This window comes from Notolabrus celidotus, chromosome 19, assembly GCF_009762535.1.
Source record: "Notolabrus celidotus isolate fNotCel1 chromosome 19, fNotCel1.pri, whole genome shotgun sequence".
NCBI lineage: Eukaryota > Metazoa > Chordata > Actinopteri > Labriformes > Labridae > Notolabrus > Notolabrus celidotus.
The window spans coordinates 28,557,736-28,575,976 of record NC_048290.1 but is presented as its reverse complement, the minus strand read 5'-3'; the positions used below and the strand labels follow the sequence as shown (position 1 = coordinate 28,575,976).

The following is an 18,241-nucleotide window of genomic DNA, read 5'->3' as shown; positions in this document are numbered from 1 at the left end:
GTTCTATCAAAAACTCACAAACAAAACTAGGAATCAATCCTCTGGAAACAACTCGAGATAAGTAAACAGAAAAGCGTGGCTTGAATCTCCTCAGGAGCAAGGCTACAACGGGACATGGAGCATGCGGCTAGAGGAATAATCTGGCACTGGAGGAGTGTTTGGTGGTGGCTTAAGAAGCCAGTGCTGATGAGCAGATCAGGGACAGGTGTGCCTGATGAGCCTCACTGCTGAGGAGACCGGCCCCGTCCCTACCCATGCAACCTGCAGGCAGAGAGCGAGAGGGTTAGGGCAAATCACACAACAAATCAGGACCATAACAGAAAAATAACATTGCTTGATACATAGGCATTGAAAAACACAGAGATTTCACCATAATCTCAAATTACTTCACTTACAGATGAGTACCGATGGGTATTATGACATTTTCTCCAAACTCAGCAGAAAAAAGTTAATTTTTTACACCATTCCTACCAACAGCAGCTTTAACTATTGATTTCAAGATGGCGCCACGAACGGTCACTCTGGTACTGCGCTCTCTCATTGGATCATTACTCTCTGTAAATATACATGTAAATACACAATGCAACAATTCTCCAAGCAGAATTCCATATTTCAAATTTTTGTATTATTTAACTACTTTTTTTATAATGTAAAACTACCTCTGCAACTCACCACTGCACTTTATCATATAACTTTAGCCTGTACATATTAGTCAAGCCTATTTGTTGTTTCTTTGTATTTATAGCTGATGTTATTGTTATTATATTTTTATTTTTTATTGTAGGTCTTATTCTTATGCCTTGTACAAAGAGAGCACAGTTTACTAAAGTCAAATTCCTTGTGTGTTCAAGCATACTTGGCCAATAAAGCTGATTCTGATTCTGAACTAATACATTTGAGTTGGGGAAACTTGAAAATTAAAAAAAGAAAGAATAAAATTGAGTAAACTGAATTTTATAGTTTCAGTTATACTCAAAAATTGTATTTCTTCTTTCTACTTAAAAACTCCTATGTAATCAGTTACCACGAATATTTTGAGTCATTTCAACTTGTTCGGGTTTACAGTGCAGCTGATGTCTTGTGGCTCCTAGTTTATATGTGGATAAAGATAGAACATAAATTCACGCAACTAATTCAAAACTTGATCTGCCTGAAGGCATGTCAAACCCACTCAATACCGACATATTTCTCACACAAAGATAGCAAGGCAACACTGACAAATGGTGCTGTGTGTTTTTTGGCCTCAGCCCTTGAGACTATGAAATTACGCACAAGTCACGTCATGAATTTAATAGTGTTCAAGTGGCGCTGAACCCCCCCCCCCCCCCCATCCCTCCTCCTCCTCCTCCTCCCCCCCCTCCTCCTCCTCTTCTTCTTCCCCCGCCCCCGCCCCTCTTCCCCCCCCCGAATCCTTCTGGCAAAATACTCACGCACCCTCTGTGTGTGTGCGTCAACGAGCGGGGTCTCTGCTGCTGCTGCTGCTGCTGCTCGCGGACAAAACCACACGCAGCTGCTTTCATTCTCCAGAGCTCGCAACTGCACGCACAGAAGGGGGCTCGCGCTGCTTGTTGCGGGGATCTCACCTCTGTTGGACTTGACTGAGGAGGACGCGAATACTCATTTTGCCACCTGATAACGTCCGCACAGCACAGCTGAGCATTACAAGTGGCATTTTTGTTGAGAACAAACTTGTGAACCCTTAAAGCCTCTATCCCGCCACTGGTTTTTAATGTGTTTTATGTGTTTGCGTTCAACAGTGAGGTAGACTTCATGCAGGCAAATTATCCAGGAGTACCGGCGTGTGATTTATCCCCGTGGATGCAGCTGTCGGGGTCGGCGTCTGAGCCCTGCAGGATCAGCCTGTCATAGGGCAGCATGATTTTTGTGTTTCTTCATAAGTGGATGAGGAGTATTTCTCCGGAGATGCTGCTGTTGGTGCAGATACTGTGGTTTTTACCTCTGACCGGAGCGGCTCCTTCTCAGACTACAGAGCAGCTGGACACAGGGGTGGTAAGTTCTCTTCCTTTGCAACATGGGGGGGCTGGAAGTTTTGCCACCGCTTTTGGCCATGCGGGACGGGGAAGTTCCTCTGCTGGATGCCACTACTAAAAAACATGCTGCGCTCATCTTCAGTGCCTTCTTGTAATCAGCTGGCAGTTTTTACTTTCTGTGGTCTGAAGCAAATGCTGTCCATCTGACTTTCAGCATCTCTCACTGCACAGATGAAGCTAAGTGTTGTGGGCTGAATATGATAATAAAAAAAATGAAAGCACAAATCCTTTGAATATTTTGCAATGCAGACGGAACAATTCAGACATGCATTGGCTGGATATCAACCGTCTCCACAGCATGCTGACATACCCTTTAATGATGAATGGCATGAGGGGCTCACTTCCAGCAGACTGACAAATGTGTCATTTTCTCTACCATGCATTTAAAGAGCACTTCAATATGACATTTCACCCCAGGCTGGATCAATTATTGTGTTTAAGATAGGGTTGCTAAAATTGGATGGTGTTATTCTGCAAAATGCTTCTAAAAAGATGAAATGACAGTAAAATCTTGAGTGACAGGATGTTAAAACCAAAGGTTTTAGCTGTGTGCATGGCAGGTTTTTTGTCTCATAGTGAATACATCTGCACATGACTTTGTTTGTTCTTGTATGTTCAAACAATTTCCAGTCAGTCTTGCCCTAATTAACTGAAAGTGAGCAAATTACAGCTGTGTGATTCTTCAGCTTTGATTTTGGTGTTGAGCAGAGCACCTGCGGAATAAACAGCAATCTGCTTGTGAGTAACTCTAGAGACAGCATCCTAATTAATAGTTGTCTTCAACAGCTGTAATATTAGCACACATTATTCATGTCTTTGTAGTTGAGTCCTACATCTGGTGAAAATGTCTTCCAAACAAATCACACATCCCAAAGACCTGATGTTCTTGCTGCTTGTTCAACTTCTGTGTCTTCAGTCTCTCTCCACAGCTGCAACGATTTTCTTTTTTTTTTTTCATTTTGGATTTGGAAGCTTTAGGATGAATCCTATTACCAAGGGCACTGCTGAGGTATTTCTGTTGCTGCACCACCTCCGCTGACTCCCTGTGGACATGTGGTGCCAGAAAACAATCATTCATCCTGTTTGTCTTGGATTCTGTCTCTGTAGCTGCAAATAGGAATTGTCCCTCGGCTCCACAAGTGAGTTGAGGACAGTGGGACAGTGTCGTGTAGGACTTGAGTGCAGAGAGTAGCTACACGGCTCAGCGGGTAATGGATAGGATGTGGAGATGTGTTAGTGTACAAGCAGGGTGGTTGGATAGGAATGATCTGTTGTTTGGTAGAGCAATCCGTAAAGCTGCTTTGATGCTGTATTATCCCTTATCAGGCCACCTTTGAGTGTGAGGAAAAACACTTGGCTTCTCACACGTTCAGCAGAAACACAGCATTGTGGGAATCACTGAAAATTCTCATCCCACCACATACAGTACCTATTTGAAGTGCAAAAGTAACTGCTGATTTGCTTCTGGTTTAGTTTATCTGCTATTGAGAATCTGTGTTTATTGCTTGTGAGATATTCAGCTCGGCTCATCAGCCACGTGTTTACTGCAGCTCTTCATCATTTCATGCTGTACCACTTGCATGCATGAGCTCCTGTGCTGGGAAGCGGCTGCCTGGTGTGTGTTTTTATGAACCTACAAACCAAAACAATGAGCTGCAGAGTGCTGAATGTGTACAGTATAACGAGCCTGGCTGCGCACACAAACCATCCACATTATAAGAAACAGTAGATGTAGTGTTCGCACCTGAATTACTGCCAAATGGAGGTGTACTTTTGGAGGATTTCTTTTCTGGGCTGAAAAACGACAAATTTTAAACACAACAATTAATTGAGAATTTGTTTTACTTCTCAACAAATGTTTTTTCTTGTTTTAATCTCTATGAACGGATTATACACAGGAATATGCAATCGTCAGGTGATTGACAGGATTTCAGTTGTATGTAGTCCCAGTAGTATCCTGTGTGGGCATATGCTGTAAGCAAAAAACAGACCAGGCATAGAGTAAAACAGATGGGACGTATTGTCCGTATTACAATCCCAAAGCTCATCAGTTGTCATCTCATTAGAGTTGTCAGGATACAAGCATTTTGAACTTTAATAAAGGCAGGGTCCCTTTTTATAAGCAAAGTGTTGCTGCACTGTTCACAAATAAAAGCAGGCCTCAATTAGAAGCCCGCATAGATTCATTGTTCATCTGGTTGCCCGTGCAACCAGGTGCCTGATTTCTTCACACTCACTGAAACGCAACACAGCACATTTACTGATACCCATGTAGGCAGAGAGAATACAGTAGGATCTGAATGTTCTAATGTGGTCAAGTGTGTGCAATAAAAGCAGCAGTAAGACGCTTCTCCATAAGACAGTGACAAAGCCGGCTGTGGAGTGATGAAAGGAGGAGGAAGGTTAACAATCAGCTGGAGCGTATGTGCAAGTGAATCCACAGCTTGTGAGCATGTCATCGATCTGCTGTACAGTTTTCCACAAGTTGATCCGGAAGAACGCTGAAGAATTTATGCCCTGGTAAGTGACAGGAGGGACAGGGATGACTTTACTGGTTGTGCTGTCTGTGAGGATGAAAGTAAAGGTTGAAACAACAATAGAAACCTCATCATTGCCAGGCAGGAGTTTTGTTCAGAAATAATGAATAAAGCCTGTCTCATATTCAGGGCTCCCTCAAATAAAGGCAGGGTGAGTTTATAGACTACATCAAATAAGACCAAGGTTACTGGTTGAAGTTTTAAGGTAGTCACTGAACACAGATCAACATTAGAAACGAAAGAAAAAATACAGATTATTTTCCTACAGTTATATGTGCACCTACAACAAAGTAACTTTTCCTCACAGTAATGATAATCCTGAAGAAGTGTGTGGTGGTGTGTGTTTCTGCAGAGAGTGTGGTCTCTGTTTGTATTTGGACATTTAACAGGCATCTGCTTTTGTGCAGTGGTGTTAACCCTTAAAGACCTAGACCAGGGGTGTCAAACTCATTTCATGTTCAGGGGCCACATTCAGCCCAATTTGATCTGAAGTGGGCCGGACCTGTAAAATCATAACATAATAACCTATAAATAACAAAAACTCTAAATGTTTCCCTTTGTTTGCAAAAAAAAAAGTGCAAGTACATTCTGAAAATTTTTATATTTCATGAACTATCTTTTTACAAAAACAGTTGTTGTATTTCTCGCCATGATGAGTCTCATATAGGGCCATATATTATATTCTTTAAGCCCTGAAACCTGCTGTAAACACACCAAACACACAGCTTACCCATTCACCTGACACAGAGTGTAATGTTTACTGCAGAAGAACAGATAGATTATACTACACCTTTATGGACCCCCCAGCCGGTCCAAAAAGTCTATGATTTTCCACCAGATTATGCAAACTGCAAATATTCTTTTTCTTCACTTTGAGAAAAAAAAGTCCCGGAGTGCCATTCAGGTGCCCCCCCTGTAGGACAAATTTGAAATACCAGTTACATTTATTGAAAAAGTGCAGTCAATGTCTTCTCTGTAATTTCAAAAGTCATTTTGGGGGCGCCAGACTCTCCTGTATTTATCTTGTTTTTCTAACCTATTGAAGCACTCAGCATCAAGTGCCATACATCATTTTATTCAGGGGAACCTTATCTTTCACTGTGCTGCATTTAAAGGTGACATATCATGCAAAATTGACTTTTTAATGGTTCTCTTCCTGAAATATGTTTCCCTGGCATGTCTACAAACCCCCTGAGAATTAAAAAAATCCATTCTGCCCCTGTTCTGATTTCTCCACCTTTCTGTAAATGTGTGTGAAACGAGCCATTTCAGACTTCAGTGTTTTTGTTACGTAACAACAATATCCGGTCTGTCACGGAGTCAGAGCTCGGAGCTTGTTCAGCCCATAGACTGTTTAAAATACAACTCAACCCCTCCTCTGTTTTTCATTCCCTGCACAAATGTGTGCTAACAAGGAGCTTAGGAGGGAGGCATGCTAGTTGTAGGCTGTCTTAATAAACACAAAGGTCGGTTTTACTCCCCACGTCTGCAGATTTGAAGATCTAGTGGATGATTTTTATTTATCATGGATAAGTGCTAGCGCTAGTTAACATAGCCACATAGCTACATGCTCGTAGCTGCAGCTGTATACCAAGACACACGTCGACATACTGACAAATAAAACAACAAGTAACACAGAATCTGTGACCAATCCTTCAGAAAAGGTCCCGCTGCCTTTCTGGCAGAGGTCGGTTTTACTCCCCACGTCTGCAGATTTGAAGATCTAGTGGATGATTTTTATTTGTCATGGATAAGTGCTAGTGCTAGTTAGCATAGCTACATGTTCATAGCTGTAGCTGTGTACCAAGACACACGTCGACATACTGACAAATAAAACAACAAGAAACACTAAATCTGTGACCAATCCTTCAGAAAGGTCCTGCTGCCTTTCTGGTAGAGGTTGGTTTTACTCCCCACGTCTGCAGATTTGAAGATCTAGTGGATGATTTTTATTTCTCATGGATAAGTGCTAGCGCTAGTTAGCATAGCCACATAGCTACATGTTCGTAGCTGTGTAACAAGACACACGTCTACATACTGATAAATAAAACAACAAGAAACACTAAATCTATGACCAATGGTTCAGAAAGGTCCTGCTGCAGGCACCTCTCCATCAGGATCAGATTCTGGATCAGATTCAGAGGGTTGAAGTAACACGATCTCTGAGCAGCCGTGTATATTCAGCCAACATGTAAACATTAGATCAACGTGCTGGAGAGCCGAGGCACATCCACTTCCTGAGGGGGCGTGGTCAGAGGGAAAACAGAGTGTTCTGAGGAGGACTGAAGAAGAGGGTTTTTCAGGCAGACCAAAATCTGATTTCAAAGTGTTTTTTTGAGCATAAACTTTAAAGACATGTTTTGGGGACCTCTTAGACCAATATATATTGATGAAAAAAGCGTGATATGTCACCTTTAAAGTACCAGTTTTACTTTAGTTTTGTCTGATAATGGATGAAAATACTGAAGTTTTTTAAAAATCGTTTGGAAATTTAGGTCATTTTTTACTGTGAACTCAGACAAAACATCAGGGAGTTTTGTTTTGTTTTGTTAGAAAGTTGTACTTAGGTGTTTTAGACTTCCAAATGAATTTTTGTCACTATCAAACCTTTACTGAGCAAGTTACAGACATTTATTATAGTGTTTTCTAAGGCGTTTTTTAGTGGAAAAAGCAGGTGTATTCTTATGTTTCATCTACTGACCCTGTGGATGTGTGTAAAAAAATGTCTGAGAGTAAGTAGAGATGTTATTATATCATAAATTAGGACACAGAGGTAAAAGTGACTTTTCAGATTTACATTTTGATCATGAACACATGCAAACATGGTCACAAATACAGGAAACTGAAGAAGAGCTATTTGTGGCCGCCGGCGGCCGTCTCGGTCTTTGAGGGTTAAGCTCACAGCCAACAGTCTGCAGGTCAGGACTGATAAACATAAAGTGACATCACTGTCGCACGCCTCTGCTCTCAGTCTGTCTGCAACTGACGTAAATGAACACTTGAGACTTTAAAGATGCATCTTGATGAGAAAGGGACGTCAACAAAAAAATCAATATTTGTTTTCTAATGATTGAAAAGCTTTAGGGATATGGAGGGTGTGACGCAGGGTGAAGCAGAGTAATACATAGCAGCCAGGATGAAGCGTGACTTCAGCAACAAACAAAATCCACCACCTTCTTGCACTATTTTGCAGAAGTGTTTAGAATTTTTTTAGAGCATAACAGCTGTGAAACATTCAGAAAATAATATCTCTTTCTTCATTTTCCACATACTCTGTCTTTCTTTACATTATCTGTATGTTGATTGATAAAAGCAGCATTGGGTTGAAGTAGCATCAGGTTTTTTTTAAATACATTTTATGATTTCAGTGCTGAAAATGAAGATGGTATTGTTTTAAAGCAAGTGTCAAAGGATTGAGAATGATGACAACCTGATATCAAGCTGTTTATTAATCCCTCTAAACAGAGCAGTGTATAAAAGTGCAGATAAGACTCCAGTGCTGGACATCTTCTCATGGGAAGTTTTGCCCTTAATTAATTGCTTATCGAAATAACCACTGGCTCCACTGTGAGCTCCAAAATTTGTCTGGTGCTCACAGACACATTACTGTCATCAGACTACAGCCAGTGGTTTCTTAATTGGCTTTGTTTTAACCTTTGTTTTAACCTGGTCATCTCATTTACTTAGCATTTGGCATATTTGCTTTTGTGAAGAGTTTACTTCAGTGGTTTAAAGTTTGGCTAAAACTACTGCTTATCACATTGCTGATAAAGCTGTTTTTTTAACCTTTGTTTTTGTCATAAAACACCTCTACATTTCACCAGGAAAACCAAATAGATGTCTTGTTTCTCTGACTTATTAACTTCAGAATATTCAGATGATAAAAAAGAGATCATCACACTTACAGGTGAATAGACTGCAACTTTTGCTTAAAAGATGAGCTCCATTGTCAATCAATGTTTAAGTTGCTTTCATATCAAATGTTCCTGCTTTTGTAAGATGCTTTTTATTTAAACTCAGCCAACAGTCTTGGTGTTTCGTGTGTGCTTGCGTTTGATGAAGAACTTTGTATGGGGACTTGTTTTCACCCTGGAGCAAATGGAATTGTACACCTGAGTGTGATAACTGGTCGCCCTGGCAAAGGCAGACACATATTTCTCTCAGATTGTCGGTTTGATGTCAGAAGGGTTTAGGGTGACCAAAGGGATATGGACAGACAGATGGACAGATGGGTCCCGTCTAGAGACACACCGCTCCCCTGTGACTGGCTGACTTTTAAATAGGACCTCTCCAGCATGGATGAAATTGCTCTCAGCTGGTGAGAGCAGGTGGATAATTGGCTGTGGAGGGTATGAGTGGGTTCTCCCATCTTGTGTGCCCAGTTGTGTTCATAACTGCCATACATTTGGGACTTTGTCCACAAAAATAAGCCTTTACCCACAGAAGCGTGCCCTGATCTCCAAATCTGCTGCCCCTATGTCCCATCACACTCCAGAGCCACTGTGCTGCATCACTTGGCTTTTAGTCAAGCTTGTGCGCAGTGTGTGTCTGTTTCTCTTTATAACTGTCGTACACTGTGACCGTAATTAACTGCACCACAAACTTAAGCACAGATCTGAGGCATCCTTTTTCCAGTGTTGCTGTTATCTGGCCTGATACATCACCGTGGAGTGCACATTTGCAATTTCAGCATACTTGGGAAAAGTTACATTACAGCTACGATGCATCTGCAGTGTTTTCCGCCCGTCATATCATTTTACTCTTGATGACTTATTTTCCACAGTAGTAGACTGTCAGAGCTCCTTGAGGGACTGTTCAACTTCAGCAGCAGCACTGTACGTGCTTTAGCAGCTGTCATATACTATGACTCAGGTGACCAGATCGGCTGCTGATAAAAGTCCCTTTAATCTATTTAATCTTGCAGAAACTGACATCATCTACTTAAAACTGAATCCCTTTAAGGAAAAAAGCTTATGAACTTGTGCAACACCAGTGTGCAGCCTGTTTCTGATTGGACAAGCATACCCTGCCAGTCTGCCTCTTTTTCCCATCCTGCTTAATAGTTGTTTTCAATGAGAATACCATCTGGTCTTGACTTTGGTCCACTGAATGGAAGAGGGGAAAAAAGAAGCATGGTTGACGCCACCCTCCTCCAACTACTTGCACCTCCCTCCGTCCTTGCAAGGCCTCATAATACTGAATTCTCATGCAATCAGTACGCCCGGCACCACCATCGCCCCTCATTAGCTCTCCCATTGCCTCTCATGTCTGCACATTTCACCGGTATCACATGCTGTCCCCTCTGTCTCTCGGCCTCTTTCCTTCAATTTTCTTCTTCCAGTCAATATGGTTGGCTTTCTTCTGCGAGTCCATCGTGGTCCCTCTGATTGCACATAGCGGCCCACAGGTAAAGGGGCTCAGAGGGAAAATCACAATGCAAGGCTACACAGGCTGAAAAAAGACATCAAACAGAAAGAAACAAGATTTTTTTTACTGTAATGAAAAGGGACACATCATTTAAAGAGTGCAAAAAGTTGGGATTACTGTGTCTCCTTCATTATTAGTGTAAGAAATAAGAAGGGATTTCACTTTTGGATGTTCTTGCTGTAAGTTATTTTTAAGCTGTGGGATGAATTCAGTGCACACTAAGTGCCTAACTCATATCCTTCTCCATTGCTCTTTCATGTCATATCATTAGGACACTTTTAGCACAGCTGTCCCACTTCCATGGAGCTACGTGTGACCTTCCAGTCTGTAGTGCTGTGTCATCGGGCTTATATCGAGGGAAAGGACACTTCTAGGTCTGCAGCCACACAGTAAGATACATGATTGTGGAATGATTGACATAAAGCACATAAGACAGTCCAGCATTCAGCACATCCACTGCTTCTTAGCAAAAAAGGAGGTAGCATGGGTAAAAAGAAGCTGTTACTTCAATTTACTCCCATCCAATCTGTCATCGCAGCTTTGCTAAGTGCAAAAGTTCTCCAGGGAGCCGCAACTTTCTGAGGAGATCGTCAGACTTTATAATATCCTTAGAGGCCATTTCAACAACTTTATCGTCTGCCACTGCAGCATGACTGTGTGGGACTGATGTTTGGCAGCTGCAACACTTCTGCTTGATGTTTACTCAGTGACAACACCAGATGGATTTGAGTGAATTCATAGTTTTAAAGTGTTGACGGTTTAAATTCAAGAATTCATATGGAGCAGAAAAATACTGCCAGTGTTTATGGATTTATCTTTGACCAAACTGGTCATTTTCTGTCTGTTACTATGGTGCTGAATCTGGCTGAACTCGGGCCAGTATCAGAAAGATGGCTCAGACCACTGTGTGTACATTAATATGGACAGCCCCATCTCCTACCATTATACAAAAAGTGAAGAGGAAGAAAAAGAAGGAAAAGATCTGCTTTGTTAATACTCATTGGGAAATTTGTTTTTTATACTAATAACACTTGTGATAATGAGAAGTTTATTTTCCTCTGCCAATCTTGTAAAGAATTTTGCAAGAGCCCACATTTGTCAACAAGGCTGTCAGTCAAAACTTCATTTCTCTCTTAAAAAAGGTGACTCCCACATAAATTAGCATACCAAGCAGGAGCGTATTCGTACCCCCCGGGGGCACCTGGGCACTGAGGCTCATGTACCCCTCACGTGCAGGCTTGCACTCGCACGCATGCACGCACGCGCACACACACTCGGGCTGTCAAAATTGCTCCAAAATGACATTCGAATATTCGCTCTAAAAAAAATCCCATAGGTTCAAACCATTTGAATATCTATATTTGCACATTATGTCAATAACAGGTGGACAAACTAATACAAGGAGACATAACTACTTGTATATGTATTTTTATTTAAGATATAACATGCCTAAAACATACCTACACATTACAAAACAAGTAAATGACCTAATGGTCTTTACCGAAACACTTTGAAGACCGGAGACCTCTCGCTCACTCGCCCCCCTCTTTATCAGTCCCTCCAGGAAGTTGCGATTTCGCGATCGCAACTATCAACGCAAATTCAACCAATCAGCGGGATTTTTTCGCGGCCTTGCAATTTTATACAATCAGCGCAACTTTCTCGCAACTTTGACCAATCACCTTAATCTCAGCCTCTGTATGTCATCAGTTTTGTCATCAATTTCACTTCCTAGGAACATAAACATAAGTCCTCACTTGATCGGCACTTTTCAACAATAAAACACGCACAGAGAACGGGTGAAAAGAGGGGACAGCAGGCAGGACAAGTGACCATGACAACGTTGTTATTTATAGATTAAGGGGCTCAGTGTTCGCTTGGTCTCTACCTGCAGCAGGTGTGCTTTATGAACCAGCTCTCCTCACCTCCATGCATCTGTCTCATCTTCATTGATGATTTTTACCCCTCGGTACAACCGGGGGACGTCTGTTTATTATTTGAGGTTTGACGTTGTTGCCGTGGTTACCGTAAAAAGCTCTGCGTCTACAGCTTGAGTTAATCCAGTTTAGTGAAACATCAGACACATTCAGTAAGTTTTGATCAACTCCTGGTCAACAAAGATGCAGATTCATTTCAGAGTGCGTGAACTGCCTGTGAAGTGCCTGTGAAGTGCCTTAGTCACTGCGAGGTGCATTCAGGGACCGTCGTAAATGTGCAATACAGGCATTTTTCTGTGAATAAAGAGAATCAAAATACAGTCAGTGGCCACATCAAGAATGTTTTCTAAAAACATCTGTAATTTAGCGTATTTACTTGCCCCTGAGATGTTATTGGGGGGAAAAAGATAAGAAAAAAATCGCAACTTTCACCGCAATTCTTTCAAAAAGCTGTCGCAAATTCAGGCTTTCTGGGCCGCAACAATCACAAAAAAATCCTGCGAAATCCTGAAGGGACTGCTTTATGTGCGCAATGCGCTGAGTGAGTTCTGAGCAAGACTAGTGCAAGCAATTAAAGGTCCCCACTCTTGTCCCTAGATATAAGCAAATATTATTATCGAAGGAGTAGTCCACTTACATTCTTGGCGCTTGTATAAAAAAAAGAGAGGAAAAACTGCATTTTATCCCAGTGTCACTGATTGTCGGGCTCTTTTAGTTCACTGTCAATGTAGGGTCTTAGGCCTGACAGGTTATTTGTCAAAAACACAAGACAGTCAGTGTGAAGAGGCCAGTCCACATGTGAAGAGGCCAGTCCACATGTGAATAAGACAGTCCACATGTGAAGAAGACAGTCCACATGTGAAGAAGACAGTCCACATGTGAAGAAGACAGTCCACATGAGAATGACAGTCCACATGTGAAGAAGACAGTCCACATGAGAATAAGACAGTCCACATGTGAATAAGACAGTCCACATGTGAAGAAGACAGTCCACATGTCAAGAAGACAGTCCACGTGAAGAAGACAGTCCACATGAGCACAGTTATGCTTCAGCAACGCCCTCTTTTACTCTAACACACATTCACACATCGTAACTGGTAGTGGGTCAGGTAAAATGAATAACATTTTTAATATGGACTTTTCATGAGAAACATATTTATTAAAACCTATGGAGTGCATTGAAGTTTGCTAATTAGTCATCACTTTTTTTTAGCCATGTGATAGGATTGAAAAGCACCTTTTTTTCCCCCATTCCCATCGTGGAGGGCCCTTGAGTGCTCAGGGGCCCCTTGGCATGTGCCCATATTACCCATATGTTAGATCCGGGGCTGATAACAAGAGCTAACTGTTTTGACAGAAAAATGCTTTCAGAAAAATATTTGGCTTGCATTTAGATGATTTAGATTTCCATGTTTTTATACAGTCAAACTTCTTCACACATACTTTAATTAAACCCAAAGCTATCTATTTCTTGAACACCAAAATTCTGCATTGAAAAAATACTTTAAAACATGGTGTAGGACATGGTTGATAGTGCAACCACATCAAACTGCTGAGTCCTGTCAATCAATACTAAAAGATGTTTGCCCTCTGGAAAACTTGAGCAGATACAAGGACATGTTAGAATTCTGTGTAAAATACAAAATATGCAGACCTGCAGCAGAGGTGCTGAGCTGCTGAGTCTTTTTTGATGTGGCAGGGCTCAGTACCTCAGCTAACTTGTCAGTCAGGCTTGGGATAGTCTCCGTGGGCAAATGAGAGATCAGTCTGACTTAGCCTATGGGTCTTTTTGGTGACTACCTCTTTAGCCTTTGGGAAGTTTTGCTCTAAAAGAAGGTTGTGTGAAACTGCGTCACTTGCATTAACCAAATACAAGAAGCAAAATTAAGTCAGTCCTAACACTGACGGCACCTGGTACTCAGGGGAAATCAAGTATCTGCATTTCAGAAACAATTACAAAGAAACTCATTAAGTCTCTCTCTGCTGTGTTTTTTTATTTAATGCTACAATGATTGAACTGATTTGTGGAACAGTACTGCTGTGACTCAGAAACTTAAGGCTGCAGTTCATTTGTTTTTCATTTCAGGAAGGAAAGAAAGGCAGAGTAGAGTTCAACCTCGGCTCTTTATGTGATTTGACATTACAGTAGTGATGGTTTAATATTGTGGGCAAGGGAGGGCTGTTTTCCACAACAGAGCTGCACGCGATGGTGTTTTTCCTATTGGCTTGAAGTGACTTTATTACTTGAGCAGGCCCACTCCAGGGCTCCCCATATAGAAAACCTCAAATCAACTCCATGTGGAGAGTTCTATTTTAACCCAAGGAGCCCCGCCTCTCCCTCTTGTCTCTGACCAGATCAAGGTTTTGGTTTTCTTTGCTATTCAAAGGGCCGACCAGATCTTGTAATTACAGTGGTTTCTGGTGTTGTGCTGGCTCTGCATGCTGAGGCCTAAAATAATCCAAAGCAATGCCGACCAAACTGCCGATGGACTTCTTTAATAGCATGATCAAGAAAACCCGAAAGCAACAACAAAGCTGCTCTGGAATTGCTTGCAGAAATTGGCTGAATGATAATAAATGTGGTTTTGAGCGTCTGTGCATGTCAGTTTCTTCTTGTGTGTCACTTTTAAATTGTGTGTATGCCTGATTGCTCTTGCGTGTGTGTGTGTCACAGCCACTCTGGTGATCTCATAGTTTGTGTTTCACATGCAGTTGTCATTTCCTAACAAGTCACAGCAGAGCACATGAAGGGAAAAGTGGTGAATGGATGACGTTGATTGCTTATCTTCTAGAGAGTCAACCTCAAGATCACTTTTTACTCAAGATCCGGTTTCTCTGAGGGCCCAATGAAATGAAGAGAACTAGTGCAAAAGGGGCCATGAGAGATGGAGTGGGTGGCAGAGATAAGCTACGTTTCCATCACACTGCCACTTACAATTTTGCCCAGTGTCTTATAATCCAGTGTCGATTCTCCACTTTCTATCTAGTGAATATAATGAGCCACTAACAGTCTGCTGAATTTCAAGTGGCACTCATGATTGTGTTGTTTGTAGTTTGAATGATTGCATGGACGGGGTCTAATCTTGCAGTTGGGTAAATGTTTCAAGCAGGGCCATGTTCTCCTATTTGAGTTTAAAAATAGAGTCAAACACATGTAGAAATGAACACACACATGCATGGTCGTACACATATATGTGAGTGTAATTTTGCATTGCATGCTTACTATAGCCATGCCAGTTGCCAGCATTCCTCAGCCAACTCTGGAGACATAGTGGTTTCTTTGTATGTGCCACTATAGTAACACATGGCTGCTATTGAATGGCTTTCATGTGGGCTCTGTGAACTGCATTCAAGGACAATCCATAAATACACATGTATACATTTCCTTCAGCAGTTTAGAACTCCCAAAGACAGTTCAAAGATGGATAACTGCTGAAATACTTTCAGAAGTGTAAAATAAGAATTGAAGATTCTGAGCTTTAGATTTTTTAGCATAATCAAATACCGTTTTATGTTGTTTATTGTGCCTGATTTCTGTAAAGCAGACTTAGTGGATGCCTTTCCATGTGCCTGAAGGTCACAGCTATCAAAAGTGATCTACATCTGGTATTGATTACACAACTTTGTTTTTGACAGAAATCTATTATGTCAAATTGAATGACCTTTCTTGTGAGATTTCTCAAAGTTGATGCTTTGAACCAGAGCAGAAAGGCAAGTTGCATAAAGAATGTTCAGCACAACTTTAAAGGTGACATATCATGCAAAATGGACTTTTTAATGGTTCTCTACCTGAAATATGTGTCCCTGGCATGTCTACAAACCCCCCGAGAATGAAAAAAATCCATTCTGCCCCTGTTCTGATTTCTCCACCTTTCTGTAAATGTGTGTGAAACCAGCCGTTTCAGACTTCAGTGTTTTTGTTACGTAACAACAATATCCGGTCTGTCACGGAGTCAGAGCTCGGAGCTTGTTCAGCCCATAGACTGTATAAAATAATACTGAATCCCCTCCTCCGTTTTTCATTACCTGCACACATGTGTGCTAACAAGGAGCTTAGGAGGGAGGCATGCTAGTTGTAGGCTGTCTTAATAAACACAAAGGTCGGTTTTACTCCCCACGTCTGCAGATTTGAAGATCTAGTGGATGATTTTTATTTATCATGGATAAGTGCTAGCGCTAATTAGCATAGCCACATAGCTATATGTTCATAGCTGTAGCTGTAGCTGTGTACCAAGACACACGTCGACATACTGACAAATAAAACAACAAGAAACACTAAATCTGTGACCAATCCTTCATAAAAGGTCCTGCTGCCTTTCTGGCAGAGGTCGGTTTTACTCCCCACGTCTGCAGATTTGAAGATCTAGTGGATGATTTTTATTTATCATGGATAAATGCTAGCGCTAGTTAGCATAGCCACATAGCTACATGTTCGTAGCTGTGTACCAAGACACACGTCTACATACTGATAAATAAAACAACAAGAAACACTAAATCTATGACCAATCCTTCAGAAAGGTCCTGCTACAGGCGCCTCTCCGTCAGGATCAGATTCAGAGGGTTGAATCAACGTGATCTCTGAGCAGCCGTGTATATTCAGCCAACATGTAAACATTAGATCAACGTGCTGGAGAGCCGAGGCACATCCACTTCCTGAGGGGGCGTGGTCAGAGGGAAAACAGAGTGTTCTGAGGAGGACTGAAGAAGAGGGCTTTTCAGGCATGCCAAAATCTGATTTCAAAGTGTTTTTTTGAGCATAAACTTTAAAGACATGTTTTGGGGACCTCTTAGACCAATATATATTGATGAAAAAAGCGTGATATGTCCCCTTTAAATCCCCCACATCACTAAGAAAATTCCCTCTTTAGACTAGGGGTGGGAATTGAAAACCGGGTCCGACTTAGAACCGGTTCCAATTGATCAATTCCATCAGAATTGTACACCTCAAATGTTATCCATTCTTCTTATTTATTTATTTTTATTTAACCTTTATTTAACCAGGTAAAACCCATTGAGATCAGGATCTCTTTCACGAGGGTGACCTGGCCAAGAGGTCAGCAGCACATGTCATAAAAACAGTCACACAAAAATGACATTACAAATTAAAACGTACACTTTATAAATACATAGTGTTTTACAGTATGAATAAGAGGTGTGGAAGCTGTAACAAAACAACAAACAATAATTTAAGGTTTAAAACACAGGCACTGTTCAGTGCTCTCACGCTGTCTGTCCCTCAGGATAGAACAGAAGGCTCCAAGAGTAATAAGTTCAGAGAGTTTCAATGTAGTCTGTAGAGCGTTCCATGCCATAGGGGCAGCAAAGCTGAAAGCTCTTTTTCCGAATTCAGTCCTTACCCGAGGAACAGTTAAAATAAGAATAATGTTGGAACGCAGGGTATAGGAACTGATTTTTCTCTGCACTAAAGCGCACAAATATTGAGGAATCAAGCCTAAAAGAGCCTTATAGATTAGGGTCAGCCAGTTTTTATACCTACGTGCACTCAGAGAAGGCAAATTTGATTTCACATACAAATCACAATGGTGGGTGAGACGACTACAGCCAGTGACAAATCTCAGTGCCGAATGAAAAACGGTGTCCAAAGACCGGAGACATTTGGATGACGCATTCGGATAAAGCACGTCCCCGAAGTCAAGAATGGGTAAGAAGGTCGCTGTCACTTGTTTCTTTCTGACCCTGAGAGAGAAGCAGGTTCTGTTTCTAAAAAAGAACCCAAGCTTCACACGAAGTTTAGTACGCAAATTATTAATATGGGCTTTAAATGAAATCTCCTGATCTAGGATAAAACCCAAGTACTTGTTATTTAAAACCCACTCTATAGGATTTCCTTTGGATGTAACAATATTTGTAGTGGTCTGTGGTAGGCGCCTTTAAGTGAGAGAAAACCATGAACTTGGTTTTATCTGTATTTAAAACCAGTTTTAGATCACTCATTCTTAATGATCACCTTCAACAATCCCTGAAGCTGACCTCTCTCATTCCACTCGTCACTTTCAAAAAACTAATACACCCCATAACTCAACATCACTGCACTTGCTTTTAAATTGCTTTTAAGTTGTTCACTGCTGTCATATTTTTGTATTGTATTGTTCTGTCTCTAGGTTTCTATGTATGTCCTCTCTGTTTCTTGTTTTGTCTTTTATTTATTGTCATGCCACCTGTGTTGCCTCCTCGCCCAGGTCGTTATTGCAAATGAGAATTGGTTCTCAATTAACTCACCTGGTTAAATAAAGGTTAAATAAATAAATAAATAAATGATTCATTTCCC

At 41.3% G+C, this 18,241-nt stretch overlaps 1 protein-coding gene across 1 annotated transcript in view; it reads left to right on the top strand.

Moving 5' to 3' along the window:
* Positions 1-1,443: 1,443 nt before the first annotated feature.
* LOC117830650 (matrix metalloproteinase-17-like) overlaps positions 1,444-18,241 on the top strand; it is a 169,925-nt gene continuing 153,127 nt past the window's right edge. Inside the window, exon 1 of the mRNA XM_034708838.1 lies at positions 1,444-2,010. Within this exon, the coding sequence (XP_034564729.1) occupies positions 1,876-2,010 (135 nt within the window). The 5' untranslated portion in view covers positions 1,444-1,875. The remainder of the gene's footprint in view (positions 2,011-18,241) is intronic.